At 67.7% G+C, this 14914-nt stretch overlaps 2 protein-coding genes across 7 annotated transcripts; both read right to left on the reverse strand.

Annotated features, from left to right (window-relative positions):
• Positions 1 to 783: 783 nt before the first annotated feature.
• On the reverse strand, positions 784 to 13376 carry KCNH4 (potassium voltage-gated channel subfamily H member 4). 6 transcript variants are annotated; one of them, XM_080369134.1, is made up of 16 exons: positions 12464 to 13376; positions 9066 to 9299; positions 8804 to 8935; positions 8479 to 8606; positions 7226 to 7469; positions 6832 to 6989; positions 5219 to 5426; positions 4804 to 4998; positions 4340 to 4539; positions 3683 to 3932; positions 3365 to 3579; positions 2280 to 2327; positions 1799 to 2166; positions 1547 to 1653; positions 1368 to 1444; positions 784 to 1260 (listed from the first exon to the last, which is right to left on the reverse strand). In XM_080369134.1, the coding sequence occupies exons 1-16, from the start codon at positions 12537 to 12539 to the stop codon at positions 787 to 789; spliced, it is 3114 nt and encodes a 1037-aa protein (XP_080225260.1). In that variant the 5' UTR covers positions 12540 to 13376; the 3' UTR covers positions 784 to 786. The 6 variants fall into 6 exon arrangements, with proteins under 6 accessions (XP_080225260.1, XP_080225258.1, XP_080225256.1 ...); XM_080369132.1 differs by having other exon boundaries at positions 1368 to 1653; XM_080369130.1 differs by having other exon boundaries at positions 9066 to 12538.
• A 107-nt stretch (positions 13377 to 13483) lies between these two features.
• Positions 13484 to 14909, reverse strand: HCRT (hypocretin neuropeptide precursor; the record flags this gene model as incomplete). The annotated part of the gene is made up of 2 exons (XM_080369253.1): positions 13484 to 14104; positions 14724 to 14909. The coding sequence occupies 2 exons, from the start codon at positions 14907 to 14909 to the stop codon at positions 13661 to 13663; spliced, it is 630 nt and encodes a 209-aa protein (XP_080225379.1). The 3' UTR covers positions 13484 to 13660.
• Positions 14910 to 14914: the final 5 nt, after the last annotated feature.

Below are 14914 nucleotides of genomic sequence, written 5' to 3' on the forward strand. Positions count from 1 at the left end.
CGCCCCGCTGGAGCCACGTCCCCTCCCCGACGCACGGCCTCACGTGAGGCGCGCCTGCCGCGGGGGCCGATGGGAGCTGCAGTCCCGCCGCCCCCGGCGGGGCCCGGGCACGGGGGTCCCGGGGCGGCGGCGGGAGGGCGCCGGGGGCGGCGGCGGGGACAGACTCAGCCGGAGCCGGGGTTGGAAAAATAGAGCCTTTATTTCCCGTTGGGGCGGGAGGGGCGGGGCTGGGCCGGCCGTCACCGCACAAACCGCAGCCGCCGGAGGCCCGGGAGCCGCCCAACCGAGCGGGAGCCACCGTGTCCCCCCGGGGCACCCCCCAGAGACACCCCCCGGACCCTCCGAACCGGCCCCGAGCACAGACCCCACCGCCAGCCCCTCCCGCCCCCGGGAGGCAGCGCTGCCCAGCCCCAGCCCCACGGCCCTGGGCATGGCGCCGGGGGGGGGTCCCGGGGGTCTGTCGGGCCTGGCCTGGTTTTAAAAAAGCCCCCGTGGGCAAAGAGTATAAAATCGTATCAAAATCCCTGCTGGTGTCGGGCCGGGGCGAGCGCTGCCCCCGGGGGGGGGTCCTGCGGGAGTGGGGTGGTGGGTGCAGGGGACCCCCCCGCTGCTGCCCCACTCCCGGTGGCTGCCCCCCGGGGGGCTGGGGCTGCCGGGGTGGGACCTGGTGAGCTGGCGTGTCACGGGCACAGCAGGGCAGCGGGCCGGGGTCCCAAGGGTGAGGGACCCCCAGGGTGAGGGTCCCCGGGGGCGAGGGGCCTGGCCGCCACCCCGGTGCCCGTGGGGTCAGTGGGAGCTGGCGGAGCTGGAGCGGGGCTGCGGGTGGGCGCGGGGCCGACCCCCGGCCGAGCAGCCGGGGAAGGAGCGGGCAGAGCGGGGCGGCAGCGAGAGGGGCTGCGAGGCCAAGGCCTTGCGGGGGTCGGGGCTGGGGGGGTCCCCCCGCGGTGGGCATGGCCCCTCAGTGCCCACCCAGGGGTGCATGGGGGAGCCGGCGGTGGCGTGGGCCGAGCGGCTGCGGACGGGGCAGCGTTTGACCCGTGGGCTGGTAGAGGGGGAGCTGCGGGAGCTGGGGGGCACGGGTGGGGGCGAGGGGGGCACTGGGGCAGAGGGTGGGGAGGGCCGGGGGGGCGGGGAGGCGGTGGGGGGCAGGCGGTAGGGGCAGGTGGGGGGCTGCAGAGTCCCCAGACGACCCTGGAGCAGCTCCATCATGCGCTGCAGCTCCCGGCTGAGGTGGGAAACCTCCTGGTTGAGGTGGTTGATCTGGAAGGGGAGGGAGAGCAGTGAGTGAGCACCGGCCGCTGCCCCCCGCCCAGCCCCCCACCCACGTTCCCGGGGCTCTTGGGATGTGCCCCCAGCCCCCGCCGCACCTCCTGGTTGAGCCTGCTGATGTTCTGCTTTATCTCCTCTGCTTCCATCGCCAGGGCTGGGCCACCAGCATCAGTCCCTGCCAGGGAAGACATGGCCAGTGGTGGACGGCCCCCTGAGCCCCCCAGTGTCGCGGCCAGCCCCCCTGGCCTGGCCCTGGCCCTGCAGCTGCTGGAGGTACCTGACGTGGGGGAGTCCCTCGCCGCGCTCTGCAGCGGGGGGTCCACGTTGAAGCAGAAGGCTTGTGGCTCTGATAGCCCCCCGTTGTCTTCAATCCCATCCACAACTCTAGGGCGGGGAGGGGGTGAGGGCTGGCCCTCGTCACCTCCTCGCCCCTCTGCCACCATGCCCAGTGGCCTCCGGGGACCTCACGTAGCCCGGCCCGCACAAACCCACACCAGCAGGACGAGCCACCGGTATGTCCCAGCCTTACCTGGGGCTGAGGTCCGGGGAACCGTAGGTGTGCAGGGAGGGGATGAGGAGCTTGGCCGGCCTCCTGCCAGCACCACCATCCCGCTCCGGGAGCCGGGTGTCCCTCCGGCACTGCGGAGAGGGGCTGCGGCCCCGGCTGCAGCGGGCTGGGGAGCGGCAGTTGCGTCGCAGGGCTGAGATCTGGCACAGCTCATCACCCAGGAGGCTGCTCAGGGAGCCGTGCCGAGCTGGGCTGTTCAGCTGGGGCAGCAGCAGCTTGCGGCTGGTGATGGTGGCCGGTGACTGCTGGAAGACCTCGTCAGGCTCCTCCTCGTCTTCCAGGATGGAGGGAAGGGGCTTCTCCGGGGCAGCACCGCTCTCCGGATGAGGCTGCGGGTGGGTGCAGGCAGGATCTCAGGGCTGGTCCCTGTGTAGGTGCCACAGCTGGGCACAGCCACCACTGCCCCATCCTCCCCCTTGCCCACCCCCAGCGTGGCACAAACCTGCTGTGCCTGCGACAGCCGTGGGGACCGGGAGTAGCGGCAGAGCCCCTGCGGGGAGAGCAGATGGCACTGGCTCAGCGGCACGCAGGACCCCACATGGCTCGGTGGGGACTGGCCACAGGCAGACACAGTGCTGGGCACGCACCCGCCCGCTCCCCACCTCAGCCCACAGCCCACCCAGCCTCTCAGTGCCCCTCTGGACGGCCAAACCTCCCCTGGGCCCATGTATCAGCCCCAGCACTGGCGTCTGCAGCCCCTTGCCCACTCTCCTTCCTCTGCTGCCATCATCACTCATGAACTGCCCAACCTTGGCCTGCGTGTCCCGAGCTGGAGCTGAGGCTGCACCCCGAATCCCAGCCCTGGCTCGGCCATCAGAGCATCAGCTCCCCCGGGAGCATGCCACCAGCCAGGGAGGGTGCTCAGGGCTTCTGCAGGACCGAGCAAGCTCTGTTGGCATCCTCACCCTCAGTTTATTTATACCTCTCCCGGGAGATGGACACGTTGGGTTTTGGTAGGGCTAGCTGGGATCTAGAGGGTGACCTCCTACTCCACCTCTACAGGGCCTGGGGCGGTGGGTACTGGGGAGTGATGCTCTGGAGGAGCCCCCAGCCACTTGGTGCCAGTGCAGAACCAGCAGCAGAGACGGGGGAGGAAAGCACTGCAGAGCTATTTCTGCACCAGAACATCCCCCCGGCTGCCAGAGTCAGCAGCGTGACTAAACCTGGCAGTCCCCAGCGCTGCCTCCTGCGCACGGGGCGGGGGGGCTGTGCCCCAGCTGCCTGTCCCACAGTGAGCCCCCAGTCCCCTCTACCCCCATTTCCAAGCCTTCCATCCGCCTCAGCCTCCTGCATTGCAAATGCTCTTGCTTCCAGTTGCCTGGGTTGTGCAAAGCCGAGAGGAGCCAGGATGGGACATACCTGCATGGATAGGGTGGCACAGCCACAGCCCCTGCCCCAGCCTCGGAGCCTGGGGACCGGGAGCAGGGAGCAAACTCCCCTCCCGTGGCCGTGCAGAGCCCCAGCCCTGCTCTGGTCTCTGGGGCTGCAAGGACGGGAAGGGGTCTGTGAGGGAGGACACGCACCCACCTCCATCTCGCTGCCCTCCCGCAGGTTGAAGGTCAGGTCCTGGTGGATGTCCACCGTGAACTTGCTGGCGTACTCGGGGTAGAGCTGCAGCACCTCGCAGAGCCCCCGCAGCCCGATGTACTGCAGGTCGCAGTAGGTCAGTGCCTTCACGTCCGCGTTGGTCTTGATCACCCGGTCCGTGCTGCACAGGTCGGCTCCGATCAAATCCCCTTTGCCTGCAGGAGGGGACCGGGGTGGGCTAGCAGTGCCAGCCCGGGGCCCCTCACCCAGCCGGGCAGCAGAAGGGGCTGGGGGAGAGCCCACGCCACCTGCCCTCACCCAGGATGGCCAGGACCACGTTGTCCTTCAGCACCTCGAGGGAGCCGGAGCAGACGAAGTAGTTGGCCTGCAGCGCATCGCCCTGGCGCAGCAGGTACTCCCCCGGGGCGCAGAACGACGTCTTGATATGGAGCGAGAGGGAGCGGAGGCAGCCCCGGCTGGCCGTCTCGAAGATGGGCAGCTGCAGGATGTCCTTGTTGAGGTGCATGGCCACGTCCGCGCGCAGCTCGTCAGGGAAGTCATGCAGCAGCTGGGGAGAGTGGGGCCGGGGTGCTGGGGTGCGGGTGGCGGGGAGTAGCCTCCCCCACAGTCCGACAGCCCCAGGGGACAGATCCCCCTCTGGAGCGGAGCATCTCGCAGACCCCAACAGTCCCAGCTGGCAAACGTGGGACAGCTGTGGCCGTGGTGGTGGGCTGCCTCTGCTCCACGTCCCGCTGCCCATGCTGGCAGGAATCTGCCCCAGACCTGGCACGCAGCTCTGGTCCCTCCAGCAACACAGCACGGACATGTGCACATCTGCACACGCACACGATTGCACACACATACACGCACACGCTTGCGCTCTCATAGCTGGCCCTGCCAGCCCCATCACCCCCAGGCTGGGTGCAGCACTGGGGGGTGGAGGGGGGCTGGCCCGGTCCAGCCAACACCTCCTACCTCGTTAGCATCGATGCCATTGTTCACCGACCAGGTGGTCTGGAAGTACTCTAGCATCCTCTGCTTGAGCTGCTGGGGCAGGCGGTGGACGCGGATGAAGTCCTTGAGGTCCTTCATGCGGGTGTGGTAGAGTGAGCGGCGGGAGTACATGCGCTGGATGATGGCGGTGACGTTGCCGAAGACGACGGCGTGCATCAGCGCTGGGGGCCGGGAGGGCAGCGTCAGGCCCACCATGGGGCCGTCTGGAGCGTAGGGGCACCCAGGCAGGGTCTGGGCTCTGCCCCCACCAGCAACGCGGGGCTGAGGCGTGCAGCATGGGGGGCTTCTCCCCTAACCCCAGCCCCAGGGCTGTCCCACAGCTGTTCATCGCCTCCCCCCAGCACCCTGCCTGGGTACCTGCCGCACCCGCTGCTCCGGCAGCTGGAGACGAAGCCCCCCAAGCCCTGCCCCGCTCCCTGCCTCACCCCCGATGAGCATGGTGCAGATGGAGAAGATCTTCTCAGCGTCGGTGTTGGCGCAGACGTTGCCGAAGCCCACGCTGGTCAGGCTGCTGAGGGTGAAGTAGAGGGAGGCGATGTAGGCGCTGCGGATGGAGGGGCCCCCCACTGAGTTGTTGATGTAGGGAGCCTCCAGCCTCTTGCCCAGCTCGTGCAGCCAGCCTGCCAAGCACAGCCAGGGGTTAGCGCTCACCGAGGGGCCCAGCACAGCTCCTGTCCCTGCCCCAGCCAGAGGGGCTGTAGCCCCCGCTGCTGGCCACCCCACGGGACTGCCCTCTGCTTGCTCCCTCCCGCCAGCGGCATGCTGCAGCACGGGGGAGGCCGGGTGTCCCCAGCATGCCCCCACCCCACGCAGCCCCCACATGCAGGCAGCCCCACTCACCGATGTCCCAGGTCTGGGGGTCGTTGCTCTCCATCTCCTTGCGGCCGATGACGTACCAGATGCATGCCATCCAGTGGGCCAGCAGCGCGAACATGGACATGAGCAGGGTGAGCACCATGGCGCTGTACTGCGAGTAGCGGTCCAGCTTCTGCAGCAGCCGCAGCAGCCGCAGCAGCCGCACTGTCTTCAGCAGGTGAACCAGAGAGGTCTGGGGAGCGGGGCAGGTGGGTGAACCCAGCGGAGCGGCAGTCAGGGGCAAGCAAGGATCCCCCCCCAGCTCCCCCCGGGGCAGGGAGCCTTCACCACCACCATCACCCATCCACCACAAAGGTCGTGGGCTATGGGGGCAGCTGGGAAGAGCTGGCCCCCAGGCAGCCTTCAGCTGGGGTCACAGCTTGGGAGAGATGTGGGGCGCTGGGGAGGGGCAGGGGGGTGGGAGGGGGGGCAGGCAGCAGTGGCTTTGCTATCAGAGGCTGCATTTGGTGAAGCTGTGCTGGCAGAGAGCTGAGCTGATCTGCTTGTGAGGGGAGGGCTCAGCAAGATGCTGTGCCTTGCCCACAGAGATCCTGGACAAAGGGAGCCAGAGATGCCCGGGGCAGGTGGCTTTGGATGCGCCCCAGAGCCTCCCACCTCCCACAAAGCTCCCACATCATCCTTCTCCCGCTGCCAGCGCTGCACCTCACACCTCACAGGAGCCCAGGGCCATGGGCTGGGCAGGGGCATGGGGCAGGGGCTGTGCCAGAGCAGATGCCGGGGTCAGACCCCAGCAAGGTGGGTCAGGATGGAGCCAGTCCTGGGTGGCTCAGCTCCCCACTGCCCAGAGGGTCCCTGCCAGGGCTGCCCAGCCAGCCAGCCACAGTGTGCGCCCCTGGCATGCCCAGCCTTGGCAGAGGCAGTGATGGCCCATGCGGCCACAGCCCCAGGAACATGCCCCTGCCTTGGTCGCCGTTGTTGTCCTGCTGGGCAACACCGCCAGGGTGTGAGTGGAGCTGAGTTTGGCTCAGGGGGGCACTTCCAGCCCCAAGTGCCCTTGTCCTCCCCACACGCTGCTGTGCCTCCAATAAGCGTAATTACAGCCTCTGCGCTTGCCTCCCTCCTCTCCTCCCTGCCCCAATTAGCAGAGGATGGGAAGGGGCTGATGCCAGCAGTGCACTTGCGCAGCCCATTGCACCCGCGGCGCTGCGGGACCCCTTGGGACCCCAGTGAGGTGCAGGCTGGGACCTGCCTTCATCACTGGCGTGTGCCTCGTGTGCATGCTCACCCCCTGCAGAGCAGGACACGTGCAAGTGCCCCTCGCTGCGACGGGGTGCGTGCGCACAAGGTGTTTGCACGCAGACACAGAGCTGCCCTGTTCCCCAGACAGAGCACAGGGGTGCTGGGTGCAGGGCGGGCGCCTGCCTGCAGCTCCTGGAGAGGTGCCTTGGCAGTTACTGTCGTTTGTGGCAGCCTCTGGTTAAATTAAGGTGCGTGGGAGGCTTCCTGCTGTAGCTGCCATTGCTGCTTCCCCTCGCTGCCCGCGCTGCTCCCAGACAGGCGTGCGAGGAGCGGATCCCCGGGAAAGGGCCACCTCCCCCCCCTCCGCTGCCCCTGCCCACGGCGCAAGCGGCACTCACCACGGTCACGTTGAAGATGTAGAGCAGATCGAAGGGCAGAGCAGCAATCAGATCCACGAAGAACCAGGTGGCCACGTAATGGATGCAGATGGAGCGGGGGTCGTACACCACCTGGCCCGACTGGCTCACATATGTCGTCCGGAAATTCAGGATGATGTCTGCCCCGGGGAGAGCAGGACCAGCCCTCACCACCCCCGCCACGGCTGGGAGAACTGGGCTGGGGTCTGCGGACAACCCGGGTCCATTCCTGGGGTGCTCAGCACCAGCAGCAGGGGCAAAGCGGCACCAGCTTCGCTCTCCGCCACCCCTCAGGTCCTCTTCTCTGGCCGCATCCCTGCCCTGCCCAGCCTTGTCCCCATCCCAGATGGGTGTTTGGCTCCAGGCACGGACCTACCCAGGATGAAGAGCATCTCCACAGCGATGTCGCTGACGATGGTGCTGCGGGCAGCTGACAGGCTGTCCTCCACGCTCGTGAAGCAGACGTTGTAGGGGACAGTGATGGCCACATAGAAGGTGGCCAGGAGGATCAGCCAGTCCCAGAGGGCCTTGAAGATGCTGTAGTGGAGCAGGATGAAGCGGGACTTTTGCACTGAGGCCACTTTGTACTCGGGGATGGACGTCTTGTTCTCAAACACATTCTGGGGGAGCAAGCAACAGGGTGGCACACCGTGCAGGGGCTGTCCCACGCAAGGGTGGGAGGCCACCACAGCCCCCCCTTCTCCTGAGTCCTGCTAGCCTGGCTGACACTCCCTGATACCATGGTGATGGATGCCCTTTTCCAACAGGCTGCACTGAGGTCACCCTCAGAGATGGGCACAGAATGCCTGCTTACGGCACATAAATTAACGCTATGCTAATGCTATTAACAGTAATCCACTGCTGCTGCTGCCAGCTGCGGCCCAGAACCATCTCAGGTGCCAATTCGCGCGCTGGGGCAGAGCCATCCCCCCCTGCAGGGACACGGCACTGCTGGGGGGCAGCGAGAGCCCAACCTGGGTAAGGGGAGAGCCAGGTCTATCCCACACAATCCCCCAAAGTTCAAGACTGGCACACGCAAACCCTTTGCCTGTTTTCCAGCACGGACCCCCGGCTGTCTCTGCTGGTGACAGACCCCCACCCTGGCCCCACGTCTGTAGGTGATGCCCATCGCTGTGGCCATGCCTGGGGACCCTGCGCTGGGGCATTGCAGCCACGCGGATGGGCTGGCACAGAAACAACACACGGGTCCCTGCTGCGGCTGGGAGCCCCAGTGCTCATGGCTGCTGCAGCCTGGTAACGGTGCTCCCCAGGGCTGGCACAGCTGCGCTGCAAGGAAGCGGCTGGGTTTTCCTGACAGCTAACGTGTGAGGAGAGACACAGCCCTGCAAGAGCTGCCAGATCTGTTCTCCCCGCGGCAAGCTCCGGGCAACCTGCTGTTCTCTCTCCCACTGCCAACGAACCATATTTACAACCTGGACCACGGTGCAAGCTGCTGGGGATGGAGGGCATTTCAGTGCCTGGGGAGGCCAGTGAGGTGCGTGCATGGGAACAGCATCCCGCAGTCTTGGCTGTGGGGCTGGTCCCGGGGGAGCTGCAGCACTGCCAGCCTACCCGCAGCCCCAGCCCGGGAGGCACTGGGCAAAGCTGAGGGCTCCCCCAGCTCCTTACACGGTTGATTTTCATCTCGCCACGGTCCCTCCGGGCAAACTGGCTGCTGAGCCGGTGCAGCACCGTCTGGCCCTGCCTCCGTGCTGCCCGTAGATGTGAGCTCCCGGGCCTCTTGCTCTTCTGCTTCTCTGCGGCGGACAAGACACGCTGGGTTAGCGGGAGCACTGTGCTGCTGCTGGTGCAACGGTGCAAGGGCTGCTGCAGGGAGCCCTCCTTGCACAGGTGCACAGAGGCGGGCAGAACCCCGCAGGGAAACGGGAGCCCCTTTGCTCCACTGTGCACACTGCTCCCCAAATCCCCTCCCCATCCCATAGCTGTGGCTCACCCTCCTTCTTATCACTCGGGTGGCTCCTGCCCCGGCTCTCTGTGATGTCTTTGAAGGAGAAGAGGAAGAGCACCACCTCCCCCTTCTCGTTCTTGATGGGCATGATGTCCAGCAGGCACCAGAAGGCAGTTCCTGGGTGGAGGAGAGGGGTGGTGAAGGCAGGACAGCCCCCCTGCTGCTTGGCAGCTTCACCCCGGAGCCAGCACGGGGCCGAGTCCCAGCCGGAGCTGTGGGCAAGGACCCAGCCCCATGCACCACTCACCACCCTTCTTGTAGAAGCAGACCTCGGTCTGGTACTCCTGCCTGCCGTCCAGCACCTTCTCGATGCGCTGCAGGACGGGCTCGCTGGTCTCGGCCCCGTAGAGGAAGCGGCAGCTGCAGTTCTTCTGCATGACCTCGGTGCGGGCGAAGCCGGTGAGGTCGCAGAAACCGTCAGAACAGTAGACGATGGGGAAGCCGCGGCGGACCTGCGCGTTGGCCAGGATGAAGTTGCTGTCTGAAAGGAGACACAGCCACCCCTGAGGGCTCCGGGCCACCTTGGGGGGGGGGGGGGGGGGGGTGTGAAGGGGAGCCCAGCCCTCCCAGCCCCCCACGGGTCCCACTGGGAAGAAAAGGCAGGTCTCCATCCAGCTGTGGGCTGTCCCCAGCTGCTCCCAGAGCTCATTCATCCCCTGCCTGATCCTGAGGCCCTGATCCAGGCAGAACCCCATCCCCATGCACTGGAAGGGGAAGGAGCCCAGATCCAGCTCCCAGCTCCCATCGCCAGAGATGCGATTCTGAGCGAGGCGATTCATGCCTCCCCCTCACCATCTGCCGCTCCCACCTCCCGCCGGGGCTCAGGCAGCTTAGCAGGAGCAGTGGCAAACCCAGCTGGGTGCTGCCAACCCAGAGGTGCTGGGCTGCGGTGCTGGGACCTCCATCCCCAGGCACAGCGCCACGGGGGCACCCGTTGAGAGGGTGGGAGAAAAGCCACAAGCCTGGGGTGAGTCGAGGGCCTGTGCTGAGCTGGCACAAGCCGGAGGTGAAGGGGAAATGCAGTGTCCTTGGTCTGTCACAGCACCACGGAGCCTCCCCAGCACCACGCCTGCCCCGGCAGAGAGGTGGCACCAGGCAGAGGAAAGCCCTTGGCAGCCCCCTGCTCTGCCCAGCTGCAGAGCAGCCTCTTTCACCCCACAGCCCTCCCAGCTGTGGGCCAGGCAGGGGCTCTGCCCCCGGGGCCGCAGCAGCTCCTTGCTGCAGGCTCTGCGCCAGCGGGACAGATGGCCTCGTGCTAAAAGGATGCCAAGGAGCTGGGATGCGTGGCCAGCGTGGGCTGTATTTGCACCCGGCAAGGGCAGACTGGGGTACCCCCAGCTCTGACATGGTCCCCAGCCCGGGGGTTCCCAGCACCCCTGCACCCCCCCAGCCCAGGCACCAGGAGCAGCAGATGTGTCCTGCTCCTTCTCACAGCAAAGGAGGGGAGCCCGCAGCAGATTACAGCACCCGGGCACCGACAGCAGAGCCGTGCCAGGGCAGGGCAAGGGCAGAGGAGGTTGCAGGAAGGAGGGGATGGCAGCCACAGGCAGCCCTAGCGCGATGGGGGTGCAGCGGGGCCACCACAGCACAGCTCAGCCCAGGATTAGCTTGGAGAATCAAAAATAGCTTGAAGCTGTGACTAAGGCCAGATTTTGGCTCTGGGGAGCCAGGATTACAGTGTTGTCCAGGATGTGTTATTAGAAAAGAAAAAAGGGCTTGCATTTGGGAGCAGCTCTGCTGAGCAGGGGGACGCAGCCCTGGGGGGGCTCGGCAGTCCCCTGCTGTGGTAGCCAGCTTGTCTGGACACACAGCCTCGGGCCCAGTGGGCAGTGGCTGCCTGGGAGAAGCAGGGTTAACTCACACGGTGTATCACTTCAGCTAAAGCCCCTCTCCATGGCAGATAAAGCCGATAAGAGACACAGCAAACCCACAAAGCCTGACACTGTTTAAAAGTGCCTGGAAGGCAGGTTGGCCCAGCCAAGGCAGGATGCTGCCACGGTGCTGTGGGGCAAATCCTGTCCCCCCCGGGCAAATTCCCAGGACTTTGTGTCAGGGTGTGGCAGGCAGCTCCCCTGGGGACCCTTCTCCTCAGAGAGCCAGATCCAGCCCTGAGGAGCAACTGTCAAAGGATCACCAGCTCGAGGCACATGCAGCTCTGCCCTGGCACCTCTGGGCGCAGCTGGGTCTGGGCTGGGGAAGGCTCAGGGTGCTGGTGGCCTCGTTACACATTGCAGTCTCACAGGTAACATCCCAACTGAGAGCTCCGATGGGCAAATGACGACACCCTGTGTCATCTGGGATGCTCCACATCACACCAGGCCAGGAGCCAGCCCAGCATCCCCCCCAACACATGCCCCAGGGGTGCTCCCGGTGCCCTGATGGTGCTGTGGGAGGTGGCTGCAGGTTCTCAGTGCCATCGTCATGCCAGTTCCTCTCAGCAAGTTGGGAGATGTCCAGCCCTGCAGGCGGCTGGCTGGGGAGACCCTGCTCCAGGTGATTTGGGGGAAACCTGGGATCAACCCTGAACACAGCCTGTCCCCGGGTGGCTGCATGGTGCCAGCAATGCCAGCAGTTGGTGGCAGCCCAACATGATCCCAATGTGCTGGGGCTTTAATCCACCTTGGCCCCAGCACATAGACATGGACATGGACATGGACATGGAGGAGACCCCAGCTCCTGGGGACACACCAGCAACACCTCCAGCTGTGGGAAATGACCCCAAAATGGATGGTGCTGGGACAACACAGGCCCCACTGCCTGCCCCTGCCCAAACACACCGTTACTGGGATCCACCTTTTCCCGGGATGTAACCCCAAGCAAGCGGGCACTTTGCTAACTGGGGCTCGGGGCTGGCCTGTGCAGCACCGGGGCTCCCCACGGGCCCCGCCACGTCCGTGGCCGCAGGGCTGTGTGACACAGAGGTGACAGGCACAGGCTGTGCCCCACGGCTGCCCCACAGCTCCGAGGGCTCCCTGGGGCAGCACCCCGAGCCCCGCAGGGGCAGGCACAACCCGCACGTGTGTCCCTGCCCGGGACTGGCCACGGCTCGGGCAGGGGACGGGGCGGGGACGGGCCCCTGGGGGCTCCCGGAGCGGGGTGAGCCCGGCCGGCTTCTCCCCGGGTCCCCCCCGCGCCCCCCGGTTCCCCCCCCGCGCCCCCCGGGCCTCCCCGCCCGGCCCCTCCCGCCGCGCCCGGGCTCTGTCCCTGGTGCTGAGCGCGGCCCCGGCCGCGGGGACAGCAGCGCGGGGGCTGCCCGGGGCACGGGGGGCCCGGGGCACCGAGCCCGGACAGGACACGGGGCGTCCCGGAGCACCGAGCCCGGACACAGGGGATCCCGGAGCACCGAGCCCGGACACGGGGGATCCCGGAGCACCGAACCCGGACACGGACACGGGGGATCCCGGAGCACAGAGTCCGGACATGGGGTCCCGAGCACCGAGCCCCGACACGGACACGGGGGAGGGGGGTCCCCGGGACAGCGCAGAGAGCGTGGACCCTCACGTCGTGCCGAGCCGCGGGGCTGGGGGCCGGGCCGAGCCCCGGTTCCCCCCGCCACTCGCCGGGAGGCAGCGCCTCCCCCTGCCCGGACCCCCCCGTGCCCAGCGCGGCCGCTCCCCGCTCCCCGCCACCCGGTCCCGGCCCTACGTGTGCCATCGAAGCGGGTGGCGATGGTGTCCAGGAAGGTGTTCTGCGGCGCCAGCAGCCCCTTCATCACCGGCATGGTCCCGCCGGGGCGCCGCCGCGGGGCTGCGGCCGGGGGCTGGGCTCCGCCGCCGGCCCGGGCCCCTCCGCAGGTGCGGCCCCGGCGCCGCGGGCTGATCCCGGCTCGGCTCGGCCCGGCCCGGCCCGCCCGGGGCTCCCGCCCCGCCCCCGCCCCGCCCCGCCCCGGGCCCTGCGCGCCGCCGGCACCGGGAGGGGCCTCGGCACCGGCGGGCACCGGCACCCACCCGGGGGCAGGGCGCTGGGGCCCGGGGGGCAACGGGTCGGTGGAACCGGGACCTGCTCGGCACCGGGACCTGCTCAGCACCGGGATGTGCTCGGCACCGGGATCTTCCCGGCACCGGGATGTGCTTGGCACCGGGACCCACTGCACCGGGATCTGCTCGGCACTGGGATGTGCTTGGCACCGGGACCCACTCGGTGCCGGGACCTACTGCACCGGAATCTGCCCGGCACCAGGACCCACTCGGTCCCATGGAGGCTGCGGAAGGGGCAGGTCCCGGTGGGTACGGGAGTACCTGCTGTGGGACACCAGCCCCAGCCCCACCGCTTGGGGCTCAGCCCGGGGGCTGCAGGGCGAGGCCGTGGCCCATGGGACCCCCAGAGGGGCACCCAGGGGTGACAGGACCCAGCAGGAGTCCTGCGTGGGGACAGGGTGGTGGGGTGGGGATCAGGGACTTGTGGCCACGAGAGGGTCACCAGAGGCTCCCTGCTGCTGTGGCATCCCGGGGGATGCTCCAAGCCCTTTATGGGGGCTTCACAAAAACCCCCCACTCCTGGGCAGCCAGTTCGAGGCTCGGTTCACCCCAGTTCTGCCCCTGCATCCACCCAGCTGGGCCCGCGGGTGCCCCAGCGCAGGCACCACGGACGAGCCCATGGCCAGGCACCGCAGAGGAACAAAGCAGCAGCCCCCCCGGCCCCACCCCAGAGAGAAGCAGAGCCGGGTCACATCGGGCTACCATTTATTGTAAAAGCCCAGCGGTGCCTGCGGCGCCCTGAGCAGGCTCGGCCAGGGCCAGGAGGAGGTATGTAAAAGTGCTATTTACACCCAGCTCCAGGCGTGTGTCCCAGGGTTCCGTCCCGCCACAGATCCCCTCTCTTCTGCCACTGCCCCCACCCCTCTCAGTAAAAGCTCTTTGCCGCTCCTGGGGCCTGGCTCTTGGTCAGGTCCTTCCCTGAGTGTTCCTGGCATTCCCCGGGGCTGGCAGGGCTGGCATCGGCGCCCTGCAGCACCAGCATCGGCTGGGCGTCCGTGCCTATGGGGCAGCCCGATGCATTGTGGCACGCCATGCCAGGGTGCTCCCCACGCTTGCCCATGGTGAGGATGCCCGCAGCGTGGTTGCCGGAGCCGTGCAGCAGGCGGTAGAGCCGGCTCTGGAAGGCCGGGGGGATGCTCTTCCTCTTGCCCAGCGTGAGGATGCCGGCGGCGTGGTTGCCCATGCCGTACAGGAGGTCATAGATGCGGCAGGAGCAGGTCTTCTGCCGGCAGCACTCCGGCAGACTCTGCCGGGCAGCAGCCAGGGAGCAGAGCAGGAGCAGGAGCAAGAGGCAGGCAGCTCGCTGGAGCTGCCGGAGCAATGGGCAGCGTTAGTGCGGTGCAGCCAGCAGTGCCAGAGGTGGGGGGCTGCACAGCCCCAGAACTGCCCCCCAGTCCTGCCGGTGTCTCAGCTCCCATCTGCCTGGGTTGCTGCCACGCTGCTCATCCCCACTGCCTCGGGGACCCCACACCCGGGGTGCACCCAGAGCGTCACCCTTCGGCACCGTGGGGCACAGCCAGCACCACATCCCTGAGGGGAGCTGAGAGTGCTGCTCCCCACAGCCCCCCCAGCCCCAGAAACCACAGCCCCCACCCATGCTCTGACCAGCAGCCAGATGCAGGTGCCCTCACCAGCACGCCTGCCCTGCTCTGGCACAAGGCAGTCGTGGCAAACACCCTCCCCTTGCTGCTGAGCGCCACGGGACAAGGCACAAGCACCCACATTCCACACCACAGGCACCGCACGCCCAGCTCCATCCTGAGGAGCCCACACGGTGCTGAGCTCCCACCCCGATCGGCTGCTGGCCACGGTCAGGGAGCCCTGGGGAGGAGCTGGGCGCTCAGGGCTTCCTGAGGAACCAGCTAGACCCTCCTGCACCCCCAGACCCCCATTCGGACCCCCCCGCATCGCTGCCCTCCTGGCCCCACCTTGGTGTTGGGCACCTCCATCCTTCCTGGGATCTTCAGGCGGCCGAGCGGCACTGGGGCATGTCCCGCCGGGCAGCCCTGTGCCGCCCGCTGCAGCCACCACTTTATAGGGCCCGGCACAATAGTGCTGCCAAAAATACCGCCAGGGCCAGGCGGGAGCAGCCGGTCTCTGGGAGACGCGGGCATGCGGT

This window comes from Falco punctatus, assembly GCF_963210335.1.
Source record: "Falco punctatus genome assembly, chromosome: 19".
Lineage (NCBI taxonomy): Eukaryota > Metazoa > Chordata > Aves > Falconiformes > Falconidae > Falco > Falco punctatus.